The following is a 22,585-nucleotide window of genomic DNA, read 5'->3' as shown; positions in this document are numbered from 1 at the left end:
TTGTAAAAGGAATAAGTCTATTTTGAATTAAAGATCTCTTTGCTAATAAAGATTTCTTTGTCTCATCATCAACATTTATCTTATTCCATAAGTCAATCAAATGTTTTAATATAGGAGATTCTTTCTTTTCCTGTATCCATTTAGATTCCCATTTATATATAAAATCTTCTGGTGCATTTTCTCCTATTTTATCTAGTTCTATTCTAATCCATGCCAGTCTATCTTTCTCAAAAAAAGATGCAATAAATCTAAGTTGATTTGCTTTATAATAATTCTTAAAATTTGGAAGTTGTAACCCTCCTAGATCAAATTTCCATGTCAATTTTTCCAACGATATTCTTGACATCTTACCTTTCCAAAGAAACTTCCTCACATATTTATTTAACTCTTGAAAAAACTTCTGGGGTAGTTGTATTGGTAGTGATTGAAATAAGTATTGTAGTCTAGGGAATATATTCATTTTTACGGTATTTACTCTACCTACTAATGTTATTGGTAATATCATCCATTTATCAAGATCTTCTTGAATTTTTTTCAATAATGGTAAGTAATTTAATTTATATAAGTTCTTTATATCATTATCAACTCTTATACCTAAATATTTTATACCATTTGCCGGCCATCTAAATTGAGTTATTAATCAACATTGACTATAATCTCCTTTAGTAAGAGGTAAAATTTCACTTTTATCCCAATTTATTTTATAACCTGATATTTTCCCATATTCTTCTAATCTATAGGATAATATAGTGCAATGGGTTTGTTAAATAAAGCAGAACATCATCAGCAAATAAGTTAATCTTGTATTCTTCCTGATTAACTCTGAAACCCTTAATATCTGGGTCCATTCTAATTAATTCAGCTAATGGTTCTATCGCCAACACAAATAAAGCAGGTGATAATGGACAACCTTGCCTAGTTGACCTTGTTAACTGAAATGGTGTTGAAATTTGACCATTTGTCACTACTTTAGCTTTGGGATTAGTATTTAAGGTTTTAATCCATTTTATAAAAGATACTCCTAATCAATATTTTTCCAATACCTTAAATAAAAAATCCCATTCCAATCTATCAAATGCTTTTTCTGCATCTAAAGCAACTGCCACACTCATTTCCTCCCTCTTTTGAGCCAAATGAATTATACTAAATAACCGAGTTACATTATCTGCCGATTGTCTATTTTTAATAAATCCTGTTTGATCCATATGTATTAATTTTGGTAAGTATTTAGATAATCTGTTAGATAAGATTTTTGCTATTTTATAATCAGTGTTTAACAAATAGGTCTATATGATGTTGGCTTTAAAAGATCTCTATCTTTTTTTGGCAATACTATTAAAATAGCTGTTGAAAAAGATGCTGGAAGTTTATGTGTTCTTTCAGCTTGATGTATTAACTCCATAAAAGGAGGAATTAATAAATCTTTAAACTTTTTATAAAATTCAGGTGGAAAACCATCTTCTCCTGGAGATTTATTACTGTGAAATGATCCTAGAGCTTCTTTGACCTCTTTTAATGTAAAAGGCATATCTAATCCCTTCTGTTCTTCCATATTTAATTTTGGAAGAGTTATTTGTGATAAAAACCTTTCTATCTTGACATTATCATTTTGTGATTCTGATTTATACAATTCAGAATAAAAATTTAAGTTTCATTAATTTCTAAAGGTTTATAAGTAATTTTATTTACTCTTGTTCGAATTGCATTTATCGTTTTAGAAGTTTGGTCTGTTTTTAACTGCCATGCAAGGACCTTATGTGATCTTTCATCTAGTTCATAATATCTCTGTTTAGTTCTCATAATTGCTTTTTCTGTTCGATATGTCTGAAGTGTATTATATTGTAACTTATTAATAAGTTGTCTTCGTTTTTCTTCTGTCATATATCTTTGAGATTCTTTTTCTAATTTTGTAATCTCTTTTTCCAATTGATCTATTTCTGTCATATATTCCTCCTTAATTTTAGAAGTATAACTTATTATCTGACCTGTCAAATATGCCTTCATTGCTTCCCACAATATAAATTTATCATCAACTGAATGTGAATTTGTATCTAAAAAGAACTGAATCTGCTTTTTCATAAAATCACAAAAATCTTGACGTTTTAGTAATATTGAATTAAATCTCCATCTATAAATTGATTCCTCTTTATCTATCATTATCATTGACATTATCAAAGGAGAATGATCTGACAATATTCTCGCTTTATATTCCATATTTTTCACTCTATCTTGAATATTCGTTGGTAATAGGAAAAAATCTATCCTTGAATATGTTTTATGTCTATTTGAATAAAATGAATAATCTTTCTTTTGGATTCTTCTCCATATATCAATCACATTTAAGTCTTTCGTCAATGATAGAGTTAATTTTGCTACTTTTGATTTTGTGACAACCTTTGTTGATCTATCTAAAACTGGATCTAGACAAAAGTTAAAATCTCCACCTATTAATATTTTGTCATGTGCGTTAGCCAAATTCAAAAAGACCTCTTGTATAAATTTTACATCATTTTCATTTGGTGCATAAATATTCATAAGAGTCATAGTTCTGAAAAAATTTGACAATGTATAATTACATATCTCCCCGCCGAATCAATTAATATGTTTTGTATTTTAATTGGTAAATTTTTATTAACCAAAATTGCAACTCTTCTCGCCTTTGAATTAAATGAAGCTGCAATAACATTTCCAACCCAGTCTCTTTTTAATTTCTGATGTTCTATCTCTGTTAAATGTGTTTCTTGTAAAAAAGCTATATCTATTTTCATTTTTTTTTACTGTATGTTAAGATTCTTTTTCTTTTCACCGGTCCATTAAGCCCATTAACATTAAAACTTTAAAAATTCAGTAAATTAGTCATTATTTTTAATTATGTTACTCCAATCTATAATAATACCTAATCTTTCAACTTTTGTGGTATCTTGGGAAATCTTTTTAAAATTCTCCATGTTGCTATGTGTGTCCTCACCGATCATCCAGGCAGAAAGATAGAAGAAAAATAGAGTATAAAGAAAAAAACAAAATACCCCCCTACTAATGTTGTGAAAAAAAGACACATTACCCCCCTCTGTTGTACGGGTCATGGCAATCGCCATGATTACACACGTGAATCCCGCAGTAATCGATCCAAAGCTCCCCAGCCCCCCTGCAACATAAAAAAAGTATATATATAAGAAGAAAAAAATACTATTCTCAATTAGTATTTCTGAAATTTTGCTTTTCTTCCCTGTATCATCCTTAAATGCCCATCACTTCCATTCACTGTCTCTGTCTTCATCTTTAATCCATTACGCTTGGAAATCTCTATGTGTAATTAGTGAATAGTTGGGAATTTTTGTACAAACTCCTCCGCTTCTCGATAATCGGTTAAAAAAAATCTTCTTTTTCCATCCTCCAAAAAGATTATCAGTGTTGCTGGGTGACGCATTATAAATTTATAACCCTTTTCCCATAAAGCTTTTTTTCGCTGGGTTAAATTCCTTCTATCTCTTCAAAAGGTTATAACTTGTATCAGGATAGAAAAGAACTGCCTTCCCTGCTATCATCAATGGCCCGTTTCTCTTTTTGGCACATTGGGCAGCCGCCTTCAGGATCTTTTCTTTATCTTGGTATCTTAAGCATTTTATCAAAATTGATCGTGGATTTTGATCAGCTTGAGGTCTTGACCTTAAGGCTCTATGAGCCCTTTCAATTTCAATTAGAGTTTCTCCTTCCATTTCCAATTTTTCAGGGATCCACTTTTGAAAAAGATTTATTGGATCTTTTCCTTCTATATCTTTAAGTCCAACAATTTTAATATTGTTTCATCTACTAAAATTTTCAAGCTTATCAATTTTTTCCAATTGTTTTCTTTCTGATGTCCAGGCAGTAATATCATCTTCCATTTTATTCATTCTTTCAACCATGTCTTCCATTGTAGTTTCCAAATCTATAATTCTCTTTTCCATTTTTTCCTGTCTTTTTGTCATTTTATCAAACATAATCTCCATATTTATCATTTTTTTATTACTTTAACGCGTTTAATTTTTCTAATTTATGCATTGTTTGCATCAAATTCTTTTCTATATTTCCAGAAAAACTTTTACCTCCATCTTCATCTGATTTTTCCAGAGAATCTGAATCTACCTCAGATTCACTTTCACTTTCGGTTTCAATCGTAACTGGGATTTGTAGTTCAGGTTGCTCTCGTTTGCGCAGTTCTCGTTGGTCTTTTTCTTTAGAAATGGTCGATGTTGCCGCAGTTTCCTGTTCTATATCACCGGAGGTAAAATGTACCTGAGCCCGCGGTTCTTTGGCAGAAGTGGGCCTTGATTCTGTTCCAACTTGTGTTGTCTTCACGGTAGTAGTTTTCTTCATCTTCTGTTTGTGAGGCATAACTTGAAACAATCCGGAGTAGTTTATAAGTAACTTTTAGAAAGTATTGACTAACTTTTCTTCACTTAAACATTAATTTACTGATTTTTTTACGGGAGAGCTGGGTTCCAGCGTCTCGATCCTATGTCATCACATGACGTCCCCCCTATATCTGCTTATTAATGCAAATATCTAATCAGCGGATCATGTGGCAGCAACTTGATCCATAAAAGCATGCATGTTCAGTTGTTCAGACTAAGTATCAGAATGGGGAAGAAATGTAATCTAAGTGACTTTGTGTAATGATTGTTGGTATCAGACAGGGTGGTTTGAGTATCTCAGGAACTGCTGATCTCCTGGGATTTTCATGCACAACAGTCTCTCGAGCTTACAGGGAATGGTGCAAAAAATCCAGTTCTGTGGCCAAAAACGCCTCATTAGTAAGGGGTCAGAGGGGAATGGCCACGCTATTTCAAGCTGACAGGAAGGTGTCAGTAACTCAAATCACATGTTGCAACAGTAGTGTTCAGAAAAGCATCTCTGAATGCAACATGTCAAACCTTGAAGTGAATGGGCTACAGCAGCATAAGACCATGAACATACATTCAGTGGCCACTTTAGGTACAGCAGGTGTATGAATTGTTGGTGTGTCATAAAATTTTAGCCATGTGGATCAAGACAGTCCTAAATTTTAGTTGGCACATGCTCAAGTAATTGACCTCAACCACGGCAGTGCTTATGATGTTGAGTCCAAGATTAAGAAAACTGGCTGATGGGTGATGATGGAAGCACAGCCATGTGATGTCTCCTGAAAATTATACTGTACTTGGCTGCTGTCTACCCAGTGCCAAAATATCAAGGTTTGTGAACAAATAATGGCCAACTGGGTATAGAATGAAAGGATTTGTAGCTAAGACCAGTGGAAGTAGTGAGGAGAAACATGATGAAAATGTTCTGTTGAGGATTTTTCTTTTTACTGTGAATTGCATCCTAACTCTTTGGGGTTATTTTGTTTTCAAATGCATTATTTCTAGTTTGCAGGAGAAATAAATGTCACTCTTGCTTTGACATTTGGCATTATTGTGCTGGTGGTGTGATTAAATTACCTGACTAGTTAGACTGACCTAATAATCCAGAGGTGAGAGTTCAAATACTATGGAAACTGGGATTTAAACTCAGTTAATATGGAATTTTTTTTTAAAAACCCTTTCTGAAAACCACAGAACTACTGGGTTATTGTAAAACCCTATCTGGCTCAATTGAGAACAATTGCAGAATTGTTGTGGCTTAGTTTTCAACACATCTCTTCCAGAGAAGTGCTAATCTTACACATACATATATGTAATCTGTTCAGGATCACATTCCTTCAGAAATCTGCCAGGTCTGCATGGAACTATTTGTATTAGTTTACCGGATTGATGGTCTTATGTGTGCATATGCCTTAACTGTTGATGTACGGGGTGGTGAGTTCATCACTGTGGATACACTAAATCTGTTTTTGAATATTTTGCAGGCCAGACAATGCAGTACCAGGCGATGTATTGGTACTAACAAAACCACTTGGGACTCAAGTAGCAGTGGCTGTACATCAGTGGCTTGATATAGTAAGTAACTGAGCTTCTATAGCAGAACATTGTTTTGCTTTTTATGTTGTGTGATAAACTGATATAGTTGCTTTTAAGCCCATTCTTGCCTGCTTTTCAAAGAAAATTGGCAGTTCAAACTACTGGTTGCCACCTTCCTTGAACTTAAGGTTGAGCTATTAACTGTATTCTATTTCTTATTAGTGTTGTAGACAAGAGGCTGGAATATAAGCAAAAGCCATGATCCTCAAGAATATGCACAGATCAAAAAGGTTACGGTCATCTTTTTAAGAGTTTGACGAATAGAAGCAGTGGTTGACCATTGCTTATCGTCCTTTGATAAGATCACATCTGGTATTTGTTTTATCTCTGTGGTCTCTCCAGAACCAAGTCCATAATGCTCAATTCCCTTATGTAAATGCATGTCAGATCTTAATCGTACTCAGCGACATCTTGAGTTGCATTCCTTGTGTAGGGATACCTGACTTCCTTACAATATTCCGGGTGCATCTCACTGGGGCCCAGTATAATTAGTATAAGACCTCTTCATTGTTGAACTCAAATGCTCTTGAAATAATGGCCTTCCACATAAGGGACTTGCACATAATTTAGACTTGCAGCATGACACCAGGCTCTCCTAGCCCAATGAGCCTCACTGCCCAATTACTCCCATGAGCTCAATTAATCTACTAACCCGTACGTCTTTGGAATGTGGAAGGAAACCAGAGCACTTGGATGGAGGAAATCTGTGTGATCATAGGGAGAATTTACAGACTCCCTACTAACAGCAATGAATTGAACCTGGTTGCTGGCATTGTAATAGTGTTATGCCACCTGCCACACTACCGTGCCTCCTATATTAAAATTCAGTAATTTGCATACAAGATTCCTAGTTAGCTCTGAGCATCAATACCTTTTCTTGTCATTTAAAAAAATCTGTTTCTGTTTTCAATCAAAATAGATAACCTCTCGTTTTTCCACAACATATTGTGTGTTATTCACTTGTCTATTTACAGCCTATCCATGTCCCTCTGAAGCAGTTCCATCTTCCTCAAAAACCACAAGCATGTTATTTATCTTTCTTACCAATGTTCAACCATTTATTCATTTTGAAGAGTGTTTTTGCTAGTGTTGCATTTAATGTTTAAATTTCAAGTGTGGCTTTCAGCAATTTGTTTTTCATTCTGAGAATAATGATCCATTTAGACTTGGGCTTCAGTGTAATAAACTGCTGTATGTATGTTGACTTGATGAATAATATTTGTGAGTACAGGATGACCACTGCTATATGTCTGAACTCAACTTTAAACTGTTTGAATTAAAGTATTTCTTCCTTTTTGTATTATTCAAGTGAAAATTTATTAGTTGTATCATTTTACAGCAAGATCCTTAATTTTAATTTCCATTTCAATAGTATTACTTATGAATACTTGCACATCACTGTTTAATTCCTGGGCCTCAATACCCACTTGTGCAATTTGGATCCTAGGTTTGCTGATTTGTAGACCCCAGCCAGTTTGGATTGGCAAAAACATCTCCTCCACAATCTCCATCAACACAGGAGCACTTCAGGGATGTGTTCTTAGCCCCTGCTCTACTCGCTTTACACGCATGACTGTGTGGCTAAGTACAGCTCCAACACCATATACAAGTTTGCTGATGACACTGTGGGCTGTATCAAAGGTGATGAATCAGCATACAGGAGGGAAATTGAAAATTTGGTTGAATTGCTTTACAACAACAACCTCACTCAATATCAAGGAACTGATAGTAGACTTCAGGAGAGGGAAACCAGAGGCATATGAGCCAGAAATCATTGGAGGATCAGAGGTGGAGAGGGTCAGTAACTTTAAATTCCTGAGCATCACTATCTCAGAGGACCTGTCTCAGACTCGTTGTATAAATTGCAAAGAAAGCACAACAACACCTACTTCCTCAGGAGTCTGCTGAGATTCAACATGTCATCAAAAACCTTGGCAAGCATCTATAGATGTGTGCTTACTGGCTGCATTACAGTCTGGTATGGGAACACCAATGCCTTTGAGCAGAAAATCCTACAAAAGCTAGTGGATTTGGCCGAGTGTATCACAAGTAAAACACTCCGAACCATTGAGCACATCTACATGAAACATTACCATAGAAAAGCAGCATCTGGCCACCCAGGCCATGCTCTTTTGTTGCTGCTGCCATTAGGTAGAAGGTACAAGTGCCTCAGGACTCTTGCCACCAAGTTCAAGAACCATCAGGCTCTTGAACAAAAGGTGATAGCTGCTCATTTAAGGACTCTTATTTGATGCTTGTTATTTATTTATTATCTGCATTTGCATAGTTTGTTTACTGTTTACAGTTCCTAATGTTTACAGATCCTGTTTACAGTTACCATTCTATAGATTTGCTAAGTATGCCTGCAGGCAAAGAATCTCAGGGTTCTATGTGGTAGAATGTATGTACTCTAATAATAAATTTTACTTTGAACTTTAAACTATCATAGAATTTTGATAGTTAAATGGTTACAAATTAAATGGTTATTTTATAAATTTATCTTTGGAATTTTGATTGCCTGCAGTAAACTAATGAATTCAGGATTGGTTTCTACCTCATTTCATTCTCTACACATTTCTGTATGCAACATTGTGCAAAGAATAAAATATTTGTAAAATTAATCCTAGTGAACAGGAATTATTTTTCATGTTACTTATGATAGATGTCTCATATTTTACCAACAGCCAGAAAAATGGAATAAGATTAAACTTGTTGTCACACAAGAAGATGTGGAATTAGCTTACCAAGAAGCAATGATGAATATGGCACGGTTGAACAGAACCGGTATGAACTGAATCATTGCTCTATTTTTGATACTCTTTTCTGGCTATCTCAATTCTCTTTTTCAAAACAAATGTAACTTTGAGAATGGGTGAAGGCCTCTACAACATCAAAAGGAATCTGTGCTGGTGCTCTCCAAATGGCTTTTCCACTTCAAGGATAACTTCGCTTAACTATGTTTTTTCATTAGTTTTGTGAACATTTAAAAATTACTGATCTGAAAATGTAACTCTTTCACTGCCTGCTATGCATTTCCAGTGTTTTCTGTTTTTGAATGTTCACGCTCTGGTATTTTAAAGATGGGCTTTAGCACTAAGACCTATAATTTTTCTGCAAGATGTGAGTAACTTCCCCACAATTTTCCTTTGACTGTTGATTAGAAGGGGTCTTTAGGGAAATTGAAGGCAGCTCCATTTTGGTTGAAGTTTTCTTAATTGGCAAGGACCTGCAATCAAACTTCCATTTTCCTTGTCAGTGTTGCATTTATCTTCTGAGCTCTCTAAGAAGCAGTCCTTGATAAACTTAAAAGTTGGGGCATAATGGACTTTAGAAAAATGAGCTGATTTTTCTGGAACTTGTGGTTCTGGAGGGGCATGACAGTGTTGGATATTATGATGAGGATTGACATGTCTTAGTCCTTGGGCATACAACTTCTAGATAAGGTGGTTGGAAATTTAGCTTAATATGTGCAGGAACATTTTCAAAAGGTTGTAAATCTTTGAAATACAGTGTGAATTGGCAGACATAGGGATGTGAATGGAAAGTGAGGTTGAGACCAAATATTATGTCGTCCATGATAGTAAATAGCAGAACTACATGGCTTATTCTGCAATTTTTGTACTTGTTTACTAAAAGGGCTTTTATTTTAAAAGAGTCAAATATATTATTTGCTCTACCTCATAATGAAGTAAACATTTTGTGAGCCCTGTTGTTGAAATTAAATTTCCAGTTTACTACAGCAGCAGGTACTTTCTGAAATTAACTATTTTTAAATAATGAGATATTTAATAAATAGACTTAAATGTTGGGATAGCAGTTACACAAGTGTTCCCCCGTTACTTGGTTATGGAATGGAGCTTATGACATGAATTTGAAGTTACTTTGTGCTAAAGGAACCTTCAGTCTGTTTTTTAAAATAGTAATTGCATCTAATATCAAATTTGATTTACTGGATTCAGATGCAGAAATCTGGAGTAATATACAAACTGTTGGAGGAAATCAGCATTCGTGGAGCCACTGGTTCTGATCGGGACCCTGCATCAAGTGACCTGAGTTCCTCCAGTAGTTTATTGATCAAGTTTTGATTATTTGCTCCAGTGTTCATTAAAGTTGGACATAGTGTACAGTCAGCAACTTGTCTCTAAGTTGCTTATGGCATATGTCTATAAATACAGCCAAAGTTTTGACAATTTTGTTTTATTTGCAGCTGCAGGCCTTATGCACACCTTCAATGCACATGCAGCAACGGATATCACAGGCTTTGGGATTCTCGGGCATGCACAGAACCTGGCAAAACAGCAGCGAAATGAGGTGTCATTTGTCATCCATAACCTCCCTGTACTTGCTAAAATGGCAGCTGTAAGCAAAGCTTGTGGAAACATGTTTGGATTGATGCATGGCACTTGCCCTGAAACGTCAGGTAGATTTCATTGATATTTTATAAATTAGTAATTTATTTTAACTGCTGTTATATCCTTAAACTACAGGGTCGGCATGGTAGCATAGTGGTTTGTGAAACACTTCACAGTGCCAGTGATCCTGGTTCAATTCCATCACTCTTAGGAGTTTGTATGCTGTCCTTGCAATGGCATGGATTTCCTCCTGGTGCTTGGGTTTCCTCTCACATTCCCAAGATGTATGGGTTACTGTTACTAAGTTGTGGGCATGTAATGTTGGCACTGGAAGCATGTTGACAATTGTGGGCTACCCCCAGCACAATACTCGGATTGTGTTGCTCATTGACACAAATGACCCATTTTACTGTATATTTTGATGTTTGAATGTTAATGTGACAAATAAAGTTAATTTCTTTCTTTCAAAAGCACCTACCTACTTGAGTAGACAGCCACAATTAAGTAACAATTATAAATAATAATTTCACCAAAAGGCTCTGTTTCCTTTAAGATGTGTAGGAGCGCGGCAGCCTCAGTAACTGAAATGCTCCCGTGCACATAGCCTTTATTGCCATGTAGCTAGAATTTTCATTTTATGCAGTATGTTAATATAATTTTGAAATTGTGCTAATATAATTGAAATTATCCAAGTGCTTTTACTGTTAATATGTGTATTCAGTATACAACCCTGAGATTCGTCTTCCCCACATACAGCCATGAAACAAAGAAAACCATGGAACCTGTTCAAAGAAAATAATCAAACGCTGCCCTCTCACATGCAAAGAAAAATCGCGCAAACAGCAACTAAAAAAATTGTAATCTATTAATATAATTTAAATAATGTGATTATGTTAATTGATAAAATACAAATTTTCTAAATGATAAACATGCCACAACTTCGAAACGTTTTAGAGCTTCAATATATTTACACAGCTAGTGTTTCAAAGATACAATACTATTAGAAATAATAACAGTAAACACAGAATGGAAGTCAGCTCTGAACACCAATGTCCAATTGCAGTAGAGTAGAGGTATGAATATTGAATGCAGGAGTTTGTGAACAGCAGGGCTATCTGCAGATAGGTCGCTGAGAATCATGAGCCGGAAGGCTAATTGGATTGCTTTTATGGAATATAAGTAAGATCTGGATAGTTTGCCGCAGAGCTTGATCATCTTAAGAACAATGTGGGGAATCAGAACAGGTGTGAAGTAATTGGGGGGGGAGGGGGGAGAGAAAGAAAATCTGTAAAACCTGATCCTATCCAATTAGTGCAGTGTAGACGAATGCAGTATGCCAGCCATCATGTATTAGAGGAAGTGGCCATTGAATGGGAGAAAATGAAGGAAAACACAATGTTGCAGCTGGCAGATATTCGATAATTAAGTAGTGGGGGAGCAGGGAGAAGACCACATATTTGGTTTGTGCCTCAAGAAGGGGGCATCCATCATTAAGGACCCTCACCATCCAGAGACATGCCCTCTTCTCATTACTGCCATTAGTGTAGAAGTACAGGAACCTGAAGGCTCACATTCAATGCATCAGGAACAGCTTCTTCCCCTTGGTCATCAGATTTCTGAATAGACCATGAACACTACCTTGCTGTTCCTCTATCAGTGATTTTCTTTTCTTGAAACTTGGTGATCTGTTACCGTCTTGTGAAAGTCAAATAAGACACTTGACTCCTGTAACATGCTCCTTTGCAGGTGGCCTTTTGATTTGTCTTCCACGAGAACAAGCAGCTCGGTTTTGTGCAGAAATAAAATCGCCAAAATATGGTGAAGGCTACCAGGCTTGGATTATTGGAATAGTGGAGAAGGGCAATCGCACTGCCAGGATCATAGATAAACCACGGATCATTGAAGTCGCTCCAACGGTTGCAACACAAAATGTTAATCCAACTCCTGGTGCCACGTCTTAAAGAAAACCAAGCACCCAGACACATGACGTTTATTGCAATTCTGATGCCATCCCAAGCAACTTTGTAAATTTAACTTGTCTGCCGAGTGTTGGCCTTCTGGCAGACGTTGCGTGGATATCAAATAAATCCATTGCCTTGTTTTTCTGTTACATTAACTGAAGATGCACCTAATACTAAGGCAGCTTCTAAGTTGAGAATTTATTATCCAATACTGTTGATTCATTTTGAATCTATAGACACTTACTGTCTGTGCCACATAGGCTCTCCTTAACGTGCTTCACATAGAGCACACCTTACCAACAGCAGTGCAGCACCATTTCATTTGTCTGGTCAATATATTACAAAAACTGTGTGCCTGCAAGTCTGTTGCCTTGAAAGCTTTTCAGAGAAAGTTGCAGATTGCAGTTGTTGCACCGGATAGTGGAATGCAGCAGTTTGCATGATTTCATTTGGTCTTTGATTTGTAATGTTTATTCACACAGTTAAGATGTAATGTTAGTGTTGACTTCACTCAGTTGCTCTCTCTGTATAAAAACAAAACACAAGTAGGTCCTCTGTGCTATATTCGCATGGCCAGCACTTCACTTGAAGGAGAAGTACTTCTGTCCAATTAGGCAAATCTTAAATAATGATGTTATCATGGTATGTTTTCTATTTGTTCTTTTGTAGCAGACACAGATGTATGTGCTAGTCTACACTGTGGTTCACTGTTTTATCATGCAGGAAATGTCGCAGACCAAAAGAGAGCTACTGTAAAGTACTCTAAGATTGAAGCTCAGATTGAACTACACTATGACTTTTTTTTAAAAGTAATCAATTATGTTGACTATGTGCTGTGGTTATTAGTGTTTAATACATTTTATATTTTGTAAAATGATATCTGCATCTGCTTTTCTATAAATGCAACTAATCTTTAGCATAAAACAACTTAGTTTTTATTTTTTTAATTATGCTCTATTGATTCCCTGCTATTCTGTTAAATCTAAATAATATTGCTGATGTCATATCTTGAATTTGCATACTCTAATGAATATTTAAAGTTTTTCCTTTCTCCCTACCCAACTCCATGTATGTTATTTTTGAGTACATACCTTTGTCTCTGTATAATATGTTAAAGTGTATGAAGATTGAGATTTTGTTACTTGGGGGCCTTTTTTTCCCCTGCTTCCCCAGTGCATTCTCTTCCTCTGTCCCTGCCCCTCATCTTTCCCTATAAAGGTTTCTCACAGCACAATAACCCAGTTCATTAAATTCGAAATTTGCTAAGATTGCTGTTGATCTTATTTCTGTTTCCTTTACCCTTCTCATCCTGCATTATTACTATGAATAAGTTTCTCCCAGGCATTTCGTAATAATGCTGTAGCTTTGGTGGTTTATAAATATAATTACATTTGCCGGTTGTTGGGCATAATCAATTATTTGCCCTAGTATGTGCTAAATTCTGTTGTGAAGTACATGTCTTGACTGTATTTGTACTTCTATATTTTAGAATTTGGGCCTCTGAAGAGTTGAATTTTTTAATGTTTGTTAAATAGTTCTCTTCAAATAGTAGGGTATTGATATGCTTGGTGCACTGGAGCTTTCCACAATAGTTTTCCTTCATAATCAACTGAAAGGTAGGTTTATAACAATAAGTTTATTCTGTTTACTGACATTATCTCCCATAAGAGCAAGCTTATTCAACAATAGCAAAATCAGGTACCTAGTGAAGAATTGAGCTGTTTCATAAAATAAAAAAATTAAGCAAAATGGATCATTTAAGGGCCAAATAAATTAGATATTTTAAGTCACAAACATGAGAATATCTGCTGATGCTGGAAATCAAAGCAACACACAGAATGCTTGAGGAACTCAACATGGCCTGCTGAGTTCCTCCAGTACTTTGTGTGTTGCCTAGACACTTTTAACTGTTTGGTTGGCATCAGTATTTGCTAATAAGATGCAGACAAGTGTAGAATCTAGTCCATTCACTCACTCTGCATCTGCTGGGATGCTTATGCATATCCTACTTTGATACCACATTTATTGGGAAATATTTCCAGTAATTTTCTCTATCAACTTAATCACTATTGGATGTTGACTCATTTGTGGAGTGCCAGTTTGCTTTTCTTCAGTTGGGCATGTTGCAGCTGTTTTGGGTATTGCACCTTTGTCAATTGTCAAAACTTATTAAAACTTATTCCATTTCTCCACAGATGCTACCTGCCCTGCTGAACTCTCCTAGCAATTAGCAAATTCCAAACTCCAGCAAGTAGAAACTTTATTGCTTTTTATAAACTGTTTGGTCTGCTTAAGATATTATCTGATTAGTGAGTTTATCATGACAATAACTATTTAAACACATTACAGAATTGAACTAGCCTGTGGTTTTCTGGTTGAGACCAATGGGTTAAATCCTAATGATTTGTTACTTGTGTTTGTCAGTGTCAGTTTTGCTGCTCACATAGTTCTGGTGCACCAACTTGTTCAAAGAATTTGTTCAAGGAACTTGTTTTAGTTTACAGATGGCTTAAAAGCCCATCATTGTCGTAGCTCAATATCTAAAGCATGCATTTACTTGAGGGATTAATTGAGTTATGTCTTTTTTTCAATGACCTGAGAAAGAAGCTCACCTCTATTTCATTAATGCTCCTTTATAAGTATGTCTGCAATAGATTGAATTCTGCATCATTTTGGTTCTAAACAATGGAGTGGAGTGAACTTTTTGAAAGTTGGAAATAAGTTGCAGGCAAAAATAAGAGTCTGTGTCTTCAAGGCCCCATTCTAGGAAGCTTCATAAAAGGAAAGTAAATAAGTGAATTTTTCATTTAATATTTTTGACTATTGATACAATAGTTTAAAATTTATTAACAAATTTACTGTACAAAAATATCTTGCCTGGCTTCAAAGCTTCTTAAACTCAAGTCATAGAAAGGTAATCCCACAGATATGAATCTCCTTGTATGAACAGAAAATTATATATACAGTAAAAGCAATCTGAATGATGCATTTAGACTGGATTCTACCAAGTGTTTGAATAAAGCAGCATTTAACATGGATTCAACCCCACATCAATCTACCTACACCTTGAGGAACTAAAAATATGAGAATACAATCTGAATTGACTCTAGCAATATTAGTTTATCCTACATATCAGCTCCCTTTGTAAGCTTGGGAGCTAGCTAGACTGAGACTTCACCATCATGCATAGGAATTCTGATTAGTTATGTATTTCAAAAGAGGGTTTTTGTCTGAAATAAGCTGCTTTACAGACCAGTATTGTACTGAAGGTTTTTTTTTTTGGGGGGGGGGGGGGAATCTTGACAGTTACCTCCATGTTGAAAATTGGAGCAGCTTTTGTAAATGGAGAGACCAAATGGTGTGAAAGGACTGTAATCACTAATTCTAAACTCAAATAAAATCTGAAAATTGTGCTCAGAAGTGTAGATGTTCGATTATAATTTGGCTTTTTATTTTACCCATGCTTTCAGCCATTTACCTTTAAAAGCTAACAATCACAGCAACAATGTGGGGAATTTGTTTTCAGGTGCCTTTGAGGTCTTATTCTGCATGTATCAGCTTCTGTGAGACATCTAGCAGTTGTTGCTGAAACAAATTCGTAATGCTCCATTCAAACCATTTTCTCCAAAGTTCACAGTAAATTGTTAACAAAGTGCATATGTCTCCATATACAACCCTGAGATTCATTTTCTTGCAGGAATTTACAAATAACAAAGACTGACAAACAACTAATGTGCAAAAGAAGACAAATTGTGCAAATAATTTAAAACTTTAAATAAATAAAACTGAAAACATGAATTGTAGAGTCCTTTGTGAAAGCAAATCTATGACTTGTGGAATCGATAAAGTGTTGAGGTGAGTGAAGTTATCCACACTGGTTCAGAAACCTGATGGTTGAAGGGTAATAACTGTCCTGAACCTGGTGGTTTAGGACCTAAGGCTCCTGTACCTCCTGCCCAATGGTAGTAGCAATCTTAGAATGGATTTGAAAATGTGGCAGAGTTTAATCTTGGAACTTAGAGATTCCTTGATCTGAGATAATACATGTTTTAAGCCATGAATTCCTATTCTTGTTTCCAAGGCAATGGTAAGTAATTGCTCAGATCTGACCTATCAAAAGAGCATCCTGAAGGAACACATTGCAGCAATAATGCAAATAATCTCATTATAATTTGTGCCACTGTGGGATCTGCCATTTTCAGGCCAGTGGATAAGAATAAGGATCACCTTCGAAATACTGGTTAATCATTTGAGTGATCTTTAATCAAGCTGGAACATAAAACATAAGAACAGATATAATGATGGAACAGGATGCTAGTGGGTTCCTTAGCATTGACCCCTGTAAAACATGTAAGAAATTGCACAAGATTACACACAGCTGGTCTGGAACAGAAGGGAAGTTGAGGTGGCAAGTAATGGTGTTCCCCTCTGGAAATCTGAAGTATATATATATTCTACTGAAAGCTTACAGGAGCCTCTCTGTCAAGTGTAATGGACAAAATAGTTACAAGAATGGAGGAATATGCATTTTATATCTGCTTTTGATTTTGTAAATATTTGCCTTGTACAGTCTATTGCAGGGTTATAGATAAGTAACTAGGGTTCTTTGGGCTAAAAGTCTGCAAGGAGATGAGAAATGATTTGGTGTATTAATTAAATAATTCAAGTGTGTTCTGATGGTTAGATAATTGAACATGAAATGGCCCTTTGTTTCCAGAGGAAGGACTGATAAGCACCAGGGTGCAGGAATGCAATGTGAATGCTCCTGAAACATAAACTCAGTTATGTGACATCTAGGAAATTAAAATGGAATTTTTACTCATGGGTGATGGGTTGCACTGTATTTTCCATCATTGGTTGTCTCTGATCAGGGTGACTTTAGCTATTTAAAAATTGAGATAAATCTAGCTCTGTCACATGTGCATCAGACATACAGTAAAATGCGTTGTTTATGTAAAATCAAATAAGTGAGGATTGTGTTGGGCAGCGTGCAAGGGTCGCCACACTTCTGGCACCAATATAGCATAGCCACAACTTACTAACCCTTGTCTTTTGGAAAGTTAGAGGAAACCAGAGAATCCAGAGAGAACCCACACAGTTATGAGGAGAGCACGGAAATTCCTTAAAGACTGACAGGAATCCAACCCAATCAGTGATTGTTTGAGCTGTAAAACAATTGCACTAACTGCTACGCTACCATGCTGCCCGGAAAGTGGTTAACCACCTGATGTGGATCCAGCATTTCAGACTGGAAAAACTAAGTGAGTTTCTTCCCTGAAGAGCATCAGTGAATCTGGAGCAGGTTTTCCTCATGTTCTGTTATTTCTTTGGTTCAATTAATAGATCTTTATCTAACTGGGGCAATGATGGGATTGAAATCCATGTACCCACACCGATGGACAAACCTTTGGATTCATGTTTGGTACCCTGACTGCTCTGCTGTACACTAAACAGTTGTGCAATCACCTGAATGATTTTAATAGCCGTACATTTCAAAGTCTGAAGTTATTTCTGGGTCCACAATTCTTAGTGAAAAGTGAGTTCAGGAACTGCAGTCAAGTGATTTTTTTCATATTAGTCACAAATCCCCAGGATTTGTATTTTAGGAATGTGATCAATGGGTTCTTGCCTTTTAGTGAAAATAAGAACATCATAGATTGGGTGAAATGCAATCAAGTCAGAAAGGATTGGGTCATTCCACTTTCTGAGGTAAACGGAGGCAACAAGTGGGGCCACTAGAAAATTGGATGAACTGGACAAGTAACAACTGAAGATTATAGCAGAAATGAGCAAGAAAGAATGATTAAGCTGACAGCTGCTGTTAACTTAGAGGAGAGGAGATGAAGTGAAGCTTGATGGTGGTTGACATCAGCAGTGGACTATAAGCCACTGCCACTGTTTTAAAAATACAGTACTTTTGATCTTAATCTATTGGGACATTGCATAGAAGTAGAAGCAGACAATGATATTGGAGTACATGTTTGAAATTGGAATATTACTGTTTTATTCAACAAGCAATTTAACAAAAATGGTAAATATGTCTTGAAGCATTTCAATTCAGAAACAAGATTTGGGAGTTCATGACATTGCTACAGCAGAAAAGGTGATTGGTTCAATGCTTTGGTCAGTGAGATAGCAAGGTCAAATTCAGGTTTGTGTTGTTCAACCACGTGTGAATTGAATACCCATGAATGCAGCCAAACAAAGACTGGCCAAGGTGCAAAGCAGTACATATAAGATGCAAGGACATACAAGGTATCAGTGAAATACAGACACATACAGACCCCAAATCCATGAATGTTGCAGCAGTCTGCAGATGAACACAATACGGCTTGCCTTCTGTCAAGCGAACTCTGGTTGCTGTACGATACGGCCCTTGGTGGAGCACACAGATTGACACTGCTTTCCTGGGGCAGCTGTAAATAGGTGACTGCGGCTTGAGGCCTTGTATTTCCCCGCCATCCACATTAACAATGTCCAATAGTGTCGCTAGTTAGACTGCACGCCGCCTTTGCACACAGACTTCTCAGGTGTCACTAAAATAAAGCAAAAAGGGAAGATGTATGTCTGATACAGAGAGTTTAATACTGCAGAAAGGCTCAAAATATATGGAAATTGCAAGGGTGAAATTAAAATAGTAAAGATTGATCATTGGAAAATACTGGTAAGTAAATCTGAAGATTCTGTAAGTACACAGAAGTCAAGTTTATTATACAGGTATAATGGAAAAACTTGTGTCACAACATGGAGGAACAATTGGATTGACTAGCTCTATTCAGGAGAATTTAAAAGAATGAGTGGATCTCATTAGTGAGATGAGTAGAGCTGCAGCCTCTGCTCCAGCAGCCAGTGCTGAGAGTTGGAGTTTACTGAGCAGTCAGAACTATGGATCACAGTCTCAGGATACAGGTAAAACAAGAAATTTCTTCACTGGGCAGCTTGTAAGTTTCATGTTCCGGGGAGGGGGTCAGCATCTCTGAAGATGTATCCTGGGCCCAGCGTGTTGTTGCAATTACAAAGAAGGTGGGCTAGTAGCTATATTTTAGGAATTTAAGGAGCTTTGGTATGATACCAAAGATAAGCAAATTTCTAGAGTTGTACCATGGAGAGTATTCTGACTGGCTGCACCAACATCTGGTATGGAGGCTCCAATGCAGAGGATTGGGAAGAGCTGCAGAGCTTATAGATTCAACTAGCTCCATAGTGGGAACAATCCACACCATCCATCATCGAGGATGTCACATACATCAAAAAGGTGACGGACATCATTAAGGAACCAGTACATGCTCTTTTCTCATTACCACCATCAGGGAGGCGGTATAGAAAAAGACCCATAGTCAATGTTTTAGGAACAGCTTCTTTCCCTCTGTCTTCAGATTTCTGACTGGCCAATGAACCCTGCCTCACTTTTTTGCATGACTTATTTTTTATATATTATTGAAACTTGTGCATTTTATGTATCACACTGTGCTGCTGCCACAAAACAAAGTTTTATGTCAATCTGATTCCACAGAAGGTAGAGGAGGCCGAATATGCTGAGTAGATAAAAATTTCTAGCTGCACTAAATATCAGAAGGTATAGGGAGACAGTGGGAATATGGCATTGGAGTCATAGTCACATCGCAGAGGAATGGACTCTTCAACCCACGACATGCAAACAAGCTATTAGTATTTATTCTCATTGCATTATCCATATTTGGTCCATAGCCACCTATGCTTGTGATTGGGTGCAATCATGGTGAATGCTGGAGAAGGTTCAAAATGTCCAATATTTTACTGTTTCTTTAGAGCTGCAGCTTGGAGCAGGCCATTCTGGCCCAATGAGCCGTGCCTCCCAGCATCCCACCTAGTTAATGCTAGCCTAATGACAGTAAAATTTACAGTGACCAATTAACCTGCTAACTGGTGTGTCGTTAGTCTGTGGGAGGAAGCCCTCACAGTTGAGAATGTATAAGCTCCTTAGCAATGGTGCCAGAATTGACCTCCAAACTCTGACACTCCCGAGATGTAATAGTGTGGTGCTAGCCATTCTGCTACCATTCATCATTACTGTTATGTGCTGTGGTGTAATCATAGTCTTTCTTTGAGCATGATTGGTCTTAGCAGATTATGGTTTGCCATTGCAGCCTTCTGGGCAGGTCTTTACAAGATGGGTGACCCCAGCTATTATCAATACTCTTCAGTGATTGTCGCCCTGGTGATAGTAATCCCATAACCAGGGCTCGTGATATGCACATAACCATGGCTTCATGTGACCTTGATAAGGGGGCATAGGCTAAGCAGCTGGTACACCTTGCCCAAGGGTAACCTATAGGCTAGTGAAGGGAAGGAGTGCCTTGCATCTCCTTTGGTAGAAGTGTACCTTCACATCACTACCATTAGCTGTGAAGAAAATGTTTGCTTTGGAATGCCTGTAGCTGAAGAGAGACAAGATAACTAATTCAAGGGGCCTAGACAGGGTGAATATTAAGGATTTTGTACAAAATTCAAGTGGATTTAAAGTACCGGTAAATAAAGGAGAAATGAGTACTTACCCCCCACTCTTCCAGAGCTATTGGGGTCTGGAGCTTTCTACTGGAAAGGTTGATGGAGGCAGAAACTCCAGCACATTTCAATTGTATGTGGGTACATGAAAAACTGACTTGCTGGACAATCTAAATTGCACTTAGTTGCTCTTTTACTTATGGTATAGACACAATAGTCTCAATAATGGTTCTCTAGAACAATGCCAATGTACAAAACTCAGTCCCCTAGTTTAAGTATTTTAGGGATTTATGCCATTAGAGCCATAGTTATACAACAAGCAGGCCTTTTGCCCAACTCATATTTACCAAATAAGTTGCCTACCTGAGCTCATCCATATACCTGCATTTGGTCTACATTCCTCTAAACTTTCCTTCGGCAGATCGGAGGTGGAATTACAATGTTTAAAAGATACTGAGCAGGTAGATGGATAGTGCATAGAGGAGATTATACAGAATAAACAGTTGACCTTTCAGTTCAGGCTTGAGTCTTTTCAAACACCGACTGTCTTTTTATTTCCTTCCATAAATGCAGCTTGGCCTTCTGAGTTCCTCCAACATTTTGTATGTGCTGCTTTGGATTTTCAGCAACAGTAGAATCTCTTATGTGCCCTATCCATCTATCTGTTCAATATCTTTTCAACATTGTAGTGTGCCTGCCTCTAGCACTTCCTCTGGCAACTCATTCCATATGTCCACCTCTCTATGTAGAAAAAGTTGTCTCCAATTTCCCTCTAGATCTTTTACCTCCTCAATTTCAACCTGTGCCCTCTAGTTTTAGACTCCCCCTACCCTTGGAAAAAGATTGACTATTCACCGTATCCATGCACTTAATGATTTTATAAACCTTTTAGCTCTTCTGTTCCGGGGGGGGGGAAGCCCCAGCCTGTCCCGTCTCTTATAAGCAGGAGAGCTAGATATTTCCCAAATACCACAGCCCACGATGTAGAATTTATAATAAAAGGCAAATGCTGGAAGTCTAATGTTCTGTGAGGAGATTACCATGTAGTTATTTGTGTTTGTTCCTTCCTATTAAAATGAGAAATGTAACACAGCACAAAATAATATTACCACAAATTTTAAAAAAAATCCAGCACTTTAACATTTAACATAAGGTGCATTTATGACACAAATTTAAAAAGTACACAGTATAATGCTCCTGTCTCTTCAGAAATTATGAGACCTGGGTGGTGGCAGGGAGTTCAGTAGTCTCACAGCTGTGGATGGGAAACAGCTTCTTTCCCCCAGAGTCCTTGTCCTAGTGCTTGAAGGTAGGGAGGGGGTCAAGGAGATTGTGGATGGATGGGAGGAGTGAATCGTAAATATATCTGCTTGTACAGGCAGGAAGATGAATAGGATAAATGATACCAGATTATCTAAGTGGCAAAAGAAAGTTAAAAGGAGGTAAAGCAGCAAGAAAAATTCTTTACACCACCTGCTCACTGCTAAAATGGCAGCACTGCTTATCTGAGATTGATTTATTTCAACAATCTCTGATGTACCTAATGGATTAAACAACGTCTGATGAAGAGTCCTTGAAAGTAAATCCATTGGTTGTGGGAAGAGTTCAGTGATGAAGCGAGTGAAGTTATCCCCTCTGGTTCAAGAGCCTAATAGTTAAGGGGTAATAAATTCCTGAACCTGGTGGTGTGAGTCCTGAGGCTCCTGTATCATCTTCCTGCTGGCAGGAACAAAAAGAAGGATGCCCATGGATGGTGGGGGTCCTTGATGATGGATGCTGCTTTACTGTGACAGCACTCCATGTAGATGTG

At 36.9% G+C, this 22,585-nt stretch overlaps 1 protein-coding gene across 1 annotated transcript in view; it reads left to right on the top strand.

Annotated features, from left to right (window-relative positions):
* Positions 1-13,557, top strand: part of sephs1 (selenophosphate synthetase 1) — a 69,803-nt gene extending 56,246 nt beyond the window's left edge. Inside the window, exons 6-9 of the mRNA XM_073066414.1 lie at positions 5,867-5,957; positions 8,663-8,762; positions 10,186-10,398; positions 12,077-13,557. Coding sequence (XP_072922515.1) covers positions 5,867-5,957; positions 8,663-8,762; positions 10,186-10,398; positions 12,077-12,291 — 619 coding nt within the window. The 3' untranslated portion in view covers positions 12,292-13,557. The remainder of the gene's footprint in view (positions 1-5,866; positions 5,958-8,662; positions 8,763-10,185; positions 10,399-12,076) is intronic.
* Positions 13,558-22,585: the final 9,028 nt, after the last annotated feature.

Source organism: Hemitrygon akajei, chromosome 14 (assembly GCF_048418815.1).
Source record: "Hemitrygon akajei chromosome 14, sHemAka1.3, whole genome shotgun sequence".
In the NCBI taxonomy this organism is placed as follows: Eukaryota; Metazoa; Chordata; class Chondrichthyes; order Myliobatiformes; family Dasyatidae; genus Hemitrygon; species Hemitrygon akajei.
This window is presented reverse-complemented; position numbering and strand designations above follow the sequence as displayed.